Below are 14662 nucleotides of genomic sequence, written 5' to 3'. Positions count from 1 at the left end.
TTTTGGTATGCCTCCTTTAAGAATATGGTGAAAAGGGAGAAAATTGTTTATTGTCAAAGTTTCTTTTTCTGAAAATATCTGTAAAGCAATAACTCTTCCCTTTTTCTAAATTTGGGGAAGTAATTTTGGTAAGAGGACAAGAGATTAATGGTATTGTGCGAAACAGAAATGATCCCCTAGGAGTTTTATTCCATCTACAAAGAAAAGAAATAAATTTTCAAGAATTCTGGTAAAAGTGGACTTTCAGTAGTTCCTTTCAGAAAACACTCTGTGTGCTTTCAATTACAAACTAAATTGTCCCACATGCATTTCTATCTCCACATACAACCCTTGTTTTCTCTTGAAACTTTTTGTATGTGGTCTCTTGCCAGAGGACAAACTTCCAGTATGACAACTCATGTGGTTTCTTAAGGTGTTTTTGACATACAGGTCCAAGAAAAGCTGAGTTTCTTAAAGCTCAGATTATTTTTCCTCATAGTCTGTTCTTAGGTATGTTAGTAAAACTTCATAAGCCCCTCTTATATGCAGGAGTTCAGGAATAAATGGAAGTCTGATCATTGCAAAGAAATACTTTGGCTTGTGATTCAATGTGCGTTTTCAGCTGGTGTAAAAACTCCTCCTTTCTCCCTCATACTCTTTTTTAAATGTAGGCCAGGGATGGTGTCAGACCCATTGTTCAAGAGTAGTACTGAGGCCACTGAGATTATTGCTGGACTTGTCTGTCATGATGTACAATTGACCTTTCTTTCAGAGTTTGGTGGTGGTCCCTGATTAATGCAATTTCTTTCATATTGATAAAAATTCATATCTGTTTATTTAAAATGAAAAATGGAGAGAGAATTAGTCATGCATCTGAGTATTTTGCTTAACTCTGAGAATTTAACAAATTTTAATGCCCCTAATTTACAAAGAAGATCTCTGCAGAACTTCTGAGGCTATCAGCTCTTCACATTTCCTCTACTTTTTCATTTCATGGTCTTATATACACATTTTCATTTCTTTGAGCTATAAAATTTGTTGGAATCCAACAAAACTTCTTTAACAGGTTCTTCCAGAGTTCAAATACCTATAATGGTGAATTTTTAAATGAAAATTAATGGTAACGTGATTTTTAGAATCCTTTCCAATAAAAGGGCTCCTTTTTCCTGCACACTGGAGACAGACATGGGAATTTTGTGTTGTCAGTTTATGGTTTCCAGAAGGACAAAGAGTTTGATCAGGATTTCTTAAATCTACTTTAATTTTAATTGCTGTGAGGCTGTTTTGGCTGGGGGTAGATGTGAATAGTTAGAAAACAGGAGATAAGTCTGTATGTTAAGAATGAATCAATTCCTGTATGTTCCATTTTTCCAGTACTCTGGTTAAATTGAATTTGATCAGTGTTTCTAATGGTATTTTTGGCTAAAGAAACACTACTATTTAGACACTTTAGGTAAGTGCTGTGCTTTTACCTAAATGATTGGTCGAAATATTGAAATACTGCTGATCTAAATTTTGAAGTTTAGACAAGCTGATCCTGTAGAAAGACTACCAAGGCTTTCTTCTTCAGAGGAATGGAACCAGTGTGCTTGGAGGTGTTTGAGAGAACTAGCAGCTCTTATGCCATTGTCTGCTGGGATTTGCAGATTTGTACATTTTGTCTGTGAAGGCAAAAAGCTGCATTTACTGACACAATGGTTGCTCATGCCAGTTTTTATACTGCCTTCTTTAATAATTTTTCTTTCTTCTTCCAATGCAGACACAGTTTCACACCATCTCTAAACTGCCTATTTTTCTATTTTTAAAATTTCCTTTCTACCACTTTGTCATTATTTTCGGCAGTTTTGTGTAAATAAATGTAAAACATTGAACTACATTGATAGTGTTGGTATCATTCAATGAGAACAACACAGTCACTGATCTCTTTGGAACATTAACAAAATACTTCAGAAACAGAGTAAAGAAAGATCAGTTTGCAGCACCTTGACTTTCCTGCAGCCAAGGGATGAAGTATCTTTTAATAAAGGTGGGATAAAACCACAGTTTTATTTGGGTAATTAATATAAGGTTCAGATGTCGTGGGGATTTTCAGCACCAGTGATTTATGACAAAATCTTGCAATATTTTATCAAATTCTGAATAAAAGGGTAGAATTCATATTCCACCAGTATTTTAAGATTATATTTATAATCTGTCTCCTCTTTGGCTTTTTTTTTTTTTTTTTTTTTTTTTGGTGCTTAAGTTACTGTTAAGATTGTGTGCTAAAGTTACTTCTGAGGCCAATACAAGATGCTAACCTAATATTGTGGAAGGAGAAAGCAATGACCAAGTTTGGATTAAAGCTCATTTTAGTTTAAAAGCAAAGATTATTAAAGTAAAATTAATGTGAAGGAGACCTGATTTCCTGCTAGTTTTGTGTGGGTGTATTAATCACCTTGACAACTAAGCATCATCAGGAAATACAGGGTGTGGGCATTTGGTTACATGTTAATTATAATTAATTATAATTAATTTGCATGTGTAAAGTGGTTGCTCAGAATCAGGTGTCATATAGAGGGATATAAAGAAAATTAATTTTATAAATGATTGCATTTCTGAGAGATTTTTAGTATAAGCTTTGATTGTTGCAGAGATCATGACACAAGAATTTTTTCATGGATATAAGAATCAAGAGTTCCCTTCAATACAGTTTAGGTTAAAATAAACTATCCATAGTAAGTTTTTGATTTCCCCCCCCCCCTCCCCCCCCATTTTCTTATTTGTCTCTCTGGGCTCTTTATAAAAAGAAATTGAAAACAAGAAATAGACATCATTCCAGAAATTATGTAATGGATAAAAATCTGGTTTCCTTAGGCTATGAGGACTTTCTGAAATCTCTAGAATATCTCTTGCTTAGCTGTTCAGGCAAATTTGAAAGCCTCCAGATGACCTCAGACAGTAAAACAATCAGCGTAAGGTATCATGCACATAAAGTGTATCCTTAAATTAGTACCCCAAAAGTATATCCCTGAATCAGGCACCCCAAATGAAAAAGCACATACATAGAACAACATAAATTCAAGAACTGAGCCTTGTGGGAGTCTCCAAACATTTGAATCTGATTGGAAGAAAACCCACACAAAATAATAAAGTGGGAGTCATTTTCTGATCTTCTCCAGAATCCTAAAGTCTGCTTCATTTTACCATCAGGGATAGAGAAGAAAAGCTTTTAAGTCAGCCAGCATCAGATTGATTCATAAAGCAAACAGGAAAAGCGTTATGAGGCAAGGCTTCATGCTATGATAGACATCTCGGAATACGCATCTTTGGCAGTCTATACATCTTTGGCTAAGGGGGTGGAAACTCTGGTTTGTCTCCCTGGGCAATGTGTGGAATCCTGTTTATATTCCAGCTCAGTTTATATGGCCCTGGGGAGCAAAGTCTGGTCTTAGAATTAGCTGTAATTTTTGCTGATCTGATAGTGGTATGACTGGCCAACTATTCTTTTGTGTAACTGTATGACAAATTCATTACATACTCTTATTTTTTAAAACATTTGTGCAGTGAAGGTACTTATTTCATCTAAGAAAAACAGCTGGTGGCAATTGAGCGATTCCTTGCATAGGTGATTTGCAAAGATTTCTTTCTTTTTATAATATGGAGAGTTGCATTTAAATTGAAAAAGCCACAAGGAAAAAGGTCCAATCAGATATACTATTTCATAAATGCAGAAAGAATTTCATAAATGCCAAAGTACTTGAAAAATGCGTAAAAGCAAAATTATAAGTTGACTGTTATCTGTTAAAGGTAGTTTAAATATATGTATATGTACCTGCAGAATATTTAATGTAATAACTGTTCAGACTTAGTGTTGAGTATGCTAATATGTGTCTTTCAGTTATTTTAGTACATTAGGCCACACATTTTGAAATCTGTTTTATAAAGATGTTTATTAGCAGTAGATTTCAGTTTAATAACATACAGTAATTAGTCTTTGAGAACAGTTGTTTCTCACAGTCATGCATAAGGAATATGTTTGTTGCTACACAGAAGAAGAAACTGATGGATAGTTTGTGATAGAAAAAAATGACTTTTAAACTTGTGGGTTATAAGGGAGGCAAGACCTTGGCTCCTTGGCCTCAAGCATAAACATCTTTTTCATGGCTACAAGGTTAGTTCAGGAGTCTGTGTGGAGCACTGAAGTAGAAAGAACTGGGACATAAAGACATCATGGATGGCACTCCATCCTTTAGAGCAGAAGGACTCCAAAGGATTAGAAATGAGACAATATCTGTCCTGTTTCAGGTTTTTTTATTAATAAACTGGTCAGATGGTTTATGGGAAGGGAACAAGCATCACCAAATTCTCAAATGAAAGTGTTTTGTCACACCTTTAGTACATTTTTTCCAGGTACTTATGTGAGTTTTTTATTGGGATATGTCATATCAAGATGCAACTCTGGTTTCATGAGACTGAGTGCTGCTGTCTTCATACTCTTGTGGATTTTTAAAAATTATTGTTTTTATAAAGACCAGTATGGATTGGTACTGTTAACTTTGTCTTATCCAATGCAATCCATTTTTCTTTTGCTTGTGGATTAAGATGCATAAAAGCTAGTATGAAAATGTGAAAACTGAAATGTTAATGCTACTGTAGCGTGTGGTGCGTCAGCCCACTACATAATTATTATCCTTAAAATGTCAAATTTGAATATAATGCGTTTAAATTGCTTATTTCAGACAATAGAGGAAAAATTAAGAAGAAACTGCAGTAAAAGATTTAACACTTACCAGTGTTTGAATTAGTAACAGAATTGAATAAAGTTTTGCTGTTTAAGCAGCAGCAGCAGCAGCATTGTATCTGGACTAAGAAATTCCTTGCTGGGTTGTCACGCCTGCCGTTAATTATTGATAAGGGGTTTCAGAAATAGCGCATGTGCTGTCAGAGTTGGCTGTAACACAAGACAGGGAGTGCAGCGGTGGCAGAGGGGATACAGCCAGGGAAGCACCTGTAGCACTTGGAGTTACCTGCTTCTTGTCATCAGACTTTTAGTTTGTTACAATGAGTTCATGTGAGCAATTAAAATAATGGAAAGATGAGTCGTCAAGCTTATTTCTATCGTGTCCCTCCACAGGAACTGCATAGAAGAACCCAACTTCAGCCTGAGCCAGCAAAGACGAAGGCTCTGCAAACAGTCATCGAGATGAAGGTATGGTCTTTGCATCTTTCCCTGTATGTTATTCCTCAGCATGAACTCATGTACTGGGTACGGCTGGGATGGAGTTAGTTTTCCCTGTAGCAGCCTCTCTGGTGCTGTGTTTTGAATTTCAGACTGAAAACAGTATTGATAACATGCTGATGTTTTAGCTGTTGTCCAACAGGTCTTGCACAGAGTCAAAGCTTTCCCAGTTTCTTGCTCTGCTCCCACCCTGCAAGTAGGGAGAGGCTGGGAGGGAGCACAGTGAGGACAGCTGACCCAAATTCACCACAGGGATAATCTATACTGTCGTGTCATGCTCAGCCTCCACAAACTGAAGGGAGGACCTTCAGAGTCATGGCATTTGTGTTCCCAGATAACTCTTGTGCCTGATGAGCTCTCCTGAAAACAGCCAGGCATCTTCCTGTCCGTGGGAAGCTGTGCATGAATTCCATGTGTTGCTTTGCTTGCATGCACAGCCTTGCCTTACATATTACACCAGCTTTATCTCAAACAATGGGTTTTCCCACTTCTGCTCTCTGGTTCTCTCGCCCATCCCACTGAGGGGGAGTGAACAAGCAGCTTTGACAGCTGCCTAGCAAGTGTTGATTAATGAGTTTTACTCATTAGTTACTGCATGCTTCCATTACCATGTCAATTAATTTTGTTATATAGCTAGGAGTAATTAGTACTTATTTCTCCTGCTCTGTTTATTAAAAAAAAATTTAAAAATCAAGTGTAGCATTGCTGAAAAACAAGAACAGAATATTGCTTTTTAAAAAGACTAGGGGGTGTGTGTAGGAGAGCCAAAGTACATGGAATAAAATGGCTAATGTAAAATGTTTTCTTCCTCAAATCTTTAAACCGGTTCTTCCGTTGGTTGTTATTAGGCCATAATTTTACTGCCAACCTAGGGAAAATATTAGTTGCATAAGCAGGTATGACAAAATGTGATGAAACAGCTCTCTTAGTCCTAACTATAGTTTACTGGTTTTGTTATATAACATTACTAAAGTGTTGTGGCTTTTCCCTCCACAATAACAAGGAATAAAAATAGTAATTTAAAAAGTGAAAACTGATATTTTTGCATACTTCTGTGAGTCTGGATTGTTCATCTTTAAGAAAAATACTATGAGATGAGATAATTTGTGAGTTGGCAATGCTGCCTGAAATTCATTAATGATGGTCTTTCATTTCATTCTTAAAAGGAAGTGCAAATTAAAGGCCTCATTTTACCAGTGACTTCTGTTACGAGCAAATGAGTTCAGCATGTCTGAACATTGTGGTAAACATGCACTTAAAACTACAGCAGGACTTTATCAATACAGTATCTATCTTTTAATAGATAATAAGTAGTTTGGATTATATGAGTAACAAAGAAGATACATTGATTACAGAATTCCATTTTTGGATGTATATTTTCTTTGGACATTAGTTCAGAAGTCTTAGTCTGAAATCTATGTTTTTGCAGTAACTCACTGCCCTAACTAAATGGGAAAGTAAGATACTGGCTGAGAAACTTGGTTTTACTATAAATATTCAGAATTATAAATTTAAAAGTTCTGGGATACAAAAGCAATGTGTTAGAATAATGTATAATCTTTCATGTGGGTTATATAACAATGTAAAGGACATATTGAAGTTAATTTTCAGTTCTTCTTCCTGTATCAAAAGTCTTTGGAAAGATCAGGAATGGGGGGTACAGGACACATGAATGGCTCTTGTGATGACTGTCGTTGCTCCTGACAGTGTCTATCCCTGGAGACACTGAAGCGTTTTCTGTTTGACTCCCAGGAGAGGTGGGTGTGCTGCAATATTCCACTTTTCAAAAATCAGATCTTAATAGTGAGGGGTTTCATTTTTTGTGAGTGAGGCTGCAATCCTGTTGCTGGAGTCCTGATGCAAAGCTGCTTTTTGCCTCTGAGGAACACAGTTCTTTCTGTCCCTGTGAACACACGCCCCTTTGGGGTTGCCCCTGTCTAAAATAGGCCTAATATTAAAAAGGGACAAATGTAAGATGTTGAAATCCACATGATTAAACAGCAGTTTTCATTACAAGTTCCAGATTTGGAATGTTTTCAAGTAAATTTAAATTGTCTTAATCCAGACAGCATTTGTTTTGAAAAAAATGCGGAACATTTGTTTTGAATGATCAAGCATTGAAGGAATTGTTTCCCTACAATGTTGAGGGTAGAAGGAGGGAGAGGATTAGCTGTAATATGACAGTCTCAGGCCATCCACTCCCCCACACAGAGACTCCAGGCAGTTTGCATTTCTCTTCACCACACCCAGCCCCCTCCAGCCCTTCACCACTTTTTTTTGTCTGAGTGCCTTCCATGGCTCCCCCAGGCTCTGCCAGGATACAACTTTCCCTCCTTCATAAATCCTTCTGTTCTCTCTGTGGTTTTCTTCTGTCCCTTGCCACTGCTGAATTCTTGCTGTCCCTTTTACCAGTCTGTATTCCCTTTCATCCACTCAAGGATACCCATTTCTCCTACCTATCCTCCTTTGTGTTTGTCTTAGACATCTTCTGCACTACATGTCCTGTGCTGTCATCTTCTTCATTTCTCTCTAAAGCTTTGCAAGTAGTTGCTTATTCTTACACCAATTGCATTTTCTGCGTAACTGCTGTCTTGTTCACCAGTGTTTATCTCCTGTATATTATTGCAAAATAAAAAAAAAGCAAACAAAAAAAGTTGGAAAATTCACATCCTATGCCTTCACTCCTGTTTTTCTTGCTTTATTTATTCTTTTCCAAGTATCTGTTGTCTTTTCAGATGCATTGCACAGGCTGTTCTTTCCTAACTTTCTGGTTTTGTTTCATGGGCACATTTGCTTCCAGATGTCCTATGTCTTTTGTTCTGTTGCTTCTCTCTGCACTCTTTACTCCGTTTTCTTTTCTGCAACTGACCTTATTCTCCAGAAGCCCTTTTTTCTTCTAGAAAGCAGAGTCACAAAACTGAGGGAGGGCAGGATGCTTCCTTCTCTCACATGCTCCTGTTATACCCTCAAACTAGCCTAGTTTTGTTGCAGTGGTTGCTTTTGACTTTTTGACTATGGATATAAATGATGAAACTGCAATTTCTTCCCTCAAGCCTTAATCTTAGTCTGTTAAAGTGCAAAATGAAATGGTACATGGAAATCCTTTCCTTTATTTGCAATTGCACCCATGCATGCTTCCTTGCATATTGTGTGCTGGCACATACAAAATGACTGATATCTTTGAATGTATTCTGAATATCAGTGATATTCAGTGTTGATTAACACCTCTTAATATAGTAAAAAAAGATTAAAAGGAAACTCCCTTTTCACTTGATTTATGATAAGTGCTCCTGAGCACATGAATCAGGTCAAAACTTGCTCATCTCCCATGAGGTCCCACCTGGAGCGCTGCCTTCTGTTCTGGGCTCCACAGGACAAAAAAAGACATGGTCCTGTTGGAGCAAGTCCAGAGGAGAGCCACAGCAATGACCAGAGGGCTGGAGTAGTGCTCCTGTGCGGACAGGCTGCCACAGTTGGGCTGTTCAGCCTGGACAAGAGGAGCTTCCTCAGTGGCCTGGCAGCCTTTCAGTACTGGAAGGAGACATATAAGAAAGATGGGTAATGTGGCCTTCGCTGGGTTTCGGGGTGTCCCCAGAGGGCTGCAGCAGGGTCCAGATAACGCAGTCCTGCTTGGCTCAGGCCTGCCCGCCTGTCTGAGTTCCCGAGCAGTTCTCAGGCGCAGGCAGCCTTAGTTTTTTTTTTTTTTTTAGTTTTTTTTTTTTTAGGTTTTTTTTTTTTTTTAAAAATCCCTTAAGCTTTTAAGGGCTATCAGCTCTAGTGATGATCAGCTCATTGTGATTTCAGCTCTCAGCTTGCTCGGTGCCGCAGGGACAGAGAGGAGCAGCGCCGTGTGGGGTTCCGCGGGAGTGTCTTTATTGAATCTTCTGCGAAGGTTCCCAGGGACAGCTCTTCTGCTGAGCTGGGCAAAAGTAGCTCTTTATATAGGCTGCAGGAGTTTAGGAAATTGTCCAAGAGTAAGGGTCGAAGGAAAGTGACCTATAGTCTTACAGAGAGATCAGCAAGGGTCCGAAGGCGGAAGAAACAGCTTCTAAGGTCCGGTCATCATGACTCAGCATTTCCTGTCTTAGGCTGCTGAACCCCTGCAGGCCCTGGGCCTGCTACAGACGGGGACAGACCTTTCAATAGGGCCTGTTGTGATAGGACGAGGAACAACAGTTTGAAACTGAAATAGGATAAATTTAGATTGGACACATGAGGAAAAAGAATTTTATGATGAGTGTGGTGAGGTCCTGGCACAGATTGCCCAGAGAAGCTGTGGATGTCCCGTCCCTGAAGGTGTTCCTGACCAGGCTGGATGGGGCTTGGAGCAACCTGGGATAGTGGAAGGTGTCCCTGCCCATGACAGGGGTTTGGATTAGGTCATCTGACCTTTAAATGCTGCTTCCAACCCAGCCATTACATGTTGCTAAGGTCTAATTCTATCATCACTAAAACAGTGATAGTACTTAAGAGAAAAAATCAGAAATCGCCTACAAATATGGCCTAGAACTCACCTTAAAGATAGGATATTGAAAAATATGTGGAGTCTAGCAACAATGAAGTCTTTATAAATGTAAGCTGTAAAGTAAATGAAAATATTTGTGGTTTACCTTACTTGCAGAAAGAGCCATCTTTATGTATTGATCCAGCTGTGATATTTCAGGTATGGGTTTGGTTCTAGAGAAGTGTGTGTGTGTGTGTGTGTTTGCAGTGCAACGTACTCTATTGTTAAGATTGCATGAATTTTCACTTCCCTTATCTTCCAAGATAAATCTGAATATTCTCTTCATTAAATTGACAAGGTAAAAATTCATACAGTAAGGGTAGTTGTGTATGGTCTGTTGACAGTCTGTGCACATAAGAGTGTTTAAATTAAAGCTTTATTAAATGTGAAGTTTCAACTGTTTTCTTTTGATTGCTTGTTGAATGCCCTACCAGCAAAATTTTGCAGATGTAATTTAAATTTATCATGTATCTGAAATGATAAGCAGTAGCATTTCCTTACTTTTCCTTTCAGAGTAAGACAGCCTGGAATGCTGTAGTATATAGGGTTGCACTTGATGATCCTTGTGGGTCCCTTCCAACTTAAAATATTCTGTGATTCTGTGGTTGTTTACAAATGTTTTGCCCTTTTCCTGCCCCTCAGTTTTCAGGAAATGTACTATGGGAGTCTTGTAAGGACTGATATGATTAATGCAATATCATTGTGGAAGCTCACTTCTTCGACTCTTTTCATTGTGAAATATTGTTTTCTTCAGCATCAGGATGCATACTAATTTTTTTCACATTCCAAAAGAGGTGGGTTTTTGCTAGGTCCAGCCAGCAGAAACCTGAATAGCCCTAATCTCTCACAGAATATCTGCAACACTATTCTAATAAAGGTGATAAGGAAGAAGTATGGGTTACTGCTGGAAGGAGGGGATAGGTTAGGGTGAGTGCCCTGATCTCCGTCACAAATCCTGCTACATAATCTTATGTCTTTTAACAGATTTAGAGAGCCTGACTGAAAAAATCTGAACAAATGCTGTATTGTTTTAGAACTCAGAAGATGTTATTAGTACCATTTAATACTAAGCTGCTTCCTTAATATTGCAAAGGAATCTTTGTTGTGATTCAAGACAGACCTATGCAGTTTTTTAGCATGTTGCTAATGGGGATAAATCTTAGAGGTTTGAAGGAAATATTGCATCTGTTCCCATTTCAGTTTCTGAAAGCTTGCTGGACCCTGTGCTCAACAAGACTAGTTGAAAGTTTTCCAGTTGAAATTTTCTGTGAGAAAATGCTGATTCAGCTGAATCAGGAGATTTTTATGGGAATGTGTCAGAACTTTTGGCAAATGCAGAGCTACCTACCTTTGTGTGCATCCTGCAAGCCAGCCCAGCTCCCTTGTGGCAGTACCACTGCGGGCTCTGGGCTCTCTGTTTTATCTTTGACCTATGAGGTTCTTCACTTTTCAGCAGTTGTCCAACCTCTAAGGTTTCCTGGGCAAGCCAGCATGCAGTAGGGAACAGTACCTTTGAGTTTCACAGAACTTGTGAAATTTCTGGCTTCCGTTTCAATAAAAAGCTAATGTAGAACTTAGTGACAATTTTTCAAGACATAAGAAAATGACTTTTACACATCTCTAATCATAGTATGCAAAGATTGTTTAAAAATAAACTTTTCCTCAGAGATTTCAATTTTATGATGGAGCAGAAGTACAGAAAATGCTTCCACAAGTTATTTTAGATATTTCTCATAAAGCTTAATGTTATTCTCTGATGTATAAACCTTCTAAAGGGTGTAGTAGGCTGTGCTAAAATTGTTTCTGCCATATTATATTTGCAAACAAGTAAAATACAAAGGCAGTACAAAAAAGCAGACTCTTAAAGATTTAGCTGGGCAGATTTGATGAAGACTATTCCCAGATGTCATGTCACAGCAGGTCATGTAAGTATAATATATTTCATTGCAAAATCGTTCCAAAGTGTAGTGAAGCTTAGGTTTTGTTTTTATCTTCAAAAATAGGATGAAAATATTTCTGAAATGAAGTCTAATGGAGCAGGCTGAATTGTTTATAGTATCTGTGAGATCTACAATTATTTTTGTGTTAAGTCTGGAGATCTTATAAATTCTTCTGTATCTTTTCCTGCAGTATTTTGCTTTTTGTGCAACTTCTTTAAATGATAAGATTCAATGAGAATTCTTGCCCTTTTTCATTCCATCTCAATACTTTACTTTCTGTTTTAGAATTGAAATTAATTTTGAAATTAATTTTAAAATTAATTTTTGTTGGAATAAGAAAATAATAAAAGAAAACTTCTCTCAGTTTGACGTTTGTTGTTGACTATAAAGATAAAAGCAAAAATATTAGAGGAGTGACAGTGGGCTATCTAAATGACATTGCTTAGTCCTTAGCTATCATTCTATATGGATTTATAACAGTGGTCTTCAAAAATAATCTGAGTTTCTTTTTCACTTCAGTACCAAAAATTCAGATGCTTTATGGAACTTCATCCAGACTCCTCTGTATCTTAAAGTGCTACATGTGCCTAGCTTTGTTATGAAAGAAGTTATTACAGGAGTTGGGGTTTTTTCTTGTTTGTAGGCAATCTAAAGAAAGCAACAGGAACAAAGTGGCAGTGATTCAAGCTTAGCTTGTCCCTGTTAAAGGATCAACTCCATTTGTATTTTTTTCCCAAATTAGCTTTCTAACTTAATAACCCTGTTTTAGTCAATCAGGTTAGTTTTAGTGTGGGTTTTAAAAAAATGTTAAAATTTTAATAAAAAAAAAAAATTAATATTGATCTCAATGGTACAAGAACTTCACCCAGTCTCTAATATTTTGTGGGTGGTTGTTCCTTTATGTTGTTGAACAGATTTCCTAATGAGTAATTCTGCAATGTTCTTTCAAACCAAAATTTGTGACATGTCTGTGTAATCACTTTTGTAATCTTTCTAACTCTCACAAAAGGGACTTAGCCGATTCCCAAATGATTGGAAATAACAAAAAAATGATCACTGTTTTCCAGTGTGATGCTGGCACACGTGGCAGCTGTTGGCAGGGATGTAGAAATTCTTCATGGTTGTGGTTTTGTTTATCTTGGGACTCACAATAAAAAGTGTTAAATCCCCTCTTAGTGATGTGGCTGGATTAACAAGGAAAAATATCTGAGGACACAACCTTTCCTCCCTCTTCAGAGCAGGCAGAACTCCAGAGAAGCTGGGACCCTGAGCCTCAGGCTGAGCACACAATGTCTTTGCCTTGCAGAGACATGGGCTGGTCTCTCCAGGCTCAGCTTGGTGTTTGAGGGCTTGGAAGAATAGCCAGGCCTACATGGTTACTAATGATATCAAGGTTTGTTATCATACATATGTGGAAAAATAGGGCATCTGCTATTCTCCCTTCATCTCTGTGTAGGAATTAAATGGAATTTTGACCAGAATGTATTCCCTACAGACTGTGCAACTATGGTGAAAGAGATCTGGTCTGAATTCTCCATTTCTTTAAGCTAAAATTGATAGAATTATTTCTGGTTTATGTGGATTCTCTATTTGTACCATCTATTTTTGCTATCTCATTATTTGATACTCGCTCAAGTACAGATATGCTTCTTTTACTCTTTAATATATGTCTCATATAATTTTCAATACTTTCCTTTTTTTGTAACTTAGGATACAAAAATAGCTTCACTTGAGCGCAATATAAGAGATCTTGAAGATGAAATACAGATGTTAAAGACAAATGGAGTTCTGAATACAGAGGACCGAGAAGAAGAAATCAAACAAATAGAAGTTTACAAGAGTCACTCAAAGTTCATGAAAAATAAGGTAGGATCTATTTATAAAAGAGATTAAGACTGTTTAAATAATGTCAAGAAACGTTTTAACATTACTATATCCAATGCAAGAAGCTGCATGTCTCATTTTGGTAAATCTCTAATGTATAATAATCAGTAGATGTGAAGGAGTGAAACATTTTAGATAAATAAAAATTATTTGATTTTAGCTTTTGATGTTGTTTTGCAGTAAGGGCTTTTGTTTCATAGGTGACACCAAATTGTACTCTGCTCATATTTTCAAGACTAGCAATTTAATGACTTCAAACATAGACTATTAGGAGTTGACAACAGGCAGGTGGTAAATGTGAAGTGATGTGACAGATTTCCTGGTTTCAAACTCACAAAACCTTATTGCTTGTTCATTGTTTGGGGGTTTTTGCTACAGAAGAAATGAAAGTGTTAGTGCCCATTTGGAATTAATCCCGATTTATTAAGAGAAAATTATAATCAAAGAACATATCTATTCTGTTGGACAAAAGTAGCTCTTAAGCTACTGAAAAATAACTACAGCTCTTAAAGTAGCATTGTCATCAGGAAAATTATTTTGCTAACCTAAACATTACTAATTTCAAACCAATTCAGTTTTAGTGCCTTACAGTAAAACTCCCAGTGCATGTCAGCAAACCTGTTGATGTAAAAATGAGGTACAAAGCCTAGAACCTTAACACTCTTCTGATGTTTTTGTGAGGAAAAGCTTCAGTATATTTCTGTAGCACAGAAAGCAGGTGAATGAGAAGAGTGTTAAATATTAATTGTTTTGTCACAGCCTTCTGATCTTGGATAAATGCCGCGTTCTGATGAAGCTTTGTCTGTTTTCTTTCACTAGTCTTTTTCTTCCACTTAAAATTAAGATTTGCAGCACAAGATGTTATTTTTATCACTCATCTGAGAACATTTCAAGGTGGAAAAGTATTTGTTGAGCTGTCAGCAAACAGATCTTGCTGTACCTGATCTGTTGAGCCTGAGATCGATGATAAATTCTGATAAACAGGATTGATGGCAAAGAACAGTACAAAACTCTTCTGAGGTGCTTGAAGCTCTTAATAGTTTTAATTTATTCTTGAAGTAGAACTTGTTTTCAATCTGTTCTTGATTTAAATAAATGGGAAGGTGTAGGAACATATAGGATGATATGTACTTTTAA

At 37.1% G+C, this 14662-nt stretch overlaps 1 protein-coding gene across 1 annotated transcript in view; it reads left to right on the top strand.

Annotated features, from left to right (window-relative positions):
• ERC2 (ELKS/RAB6-interacting/CAST family member 2) overlaps positions 1–14662 on the top strand; it is a 398530-nt gene that overhangs the window by 64224 nt on the left and 319644 nt on the right. Inside the window, exons 3-4 of the mRNA XM_059856421.1 lie at positions 5093–5167; positions 13352–13507. Of these exons, the coding sequence (XP_059712404.1) occupies positions 5093–5167; positions 13352–13507 (231 nt within the window). The remainder of the gene's footprint in view (positions 1–5092; positions 5168–13351; positions 13508–14662) is intronic.

Source organism: Haemorhous mexicanus, chromosome 11 (assembly GCF_027477595.1).
Source record: "Haemorhous mexicanus isolate bHaeMex1 chromosome 11, bHaeMex1.pri, whole genome shotgun sequence".
Lineage (NCBI taxonomy): Eukaryota > Metazoa > Chordata > Aves > Passeriformes > Fringillidae > Haemorhous > Haemorhous mexicanus.
Note: the sequence above shows the minus strand (reverse complement) of the source record. Positions and strands in the feature narration are given on the sequence as shown.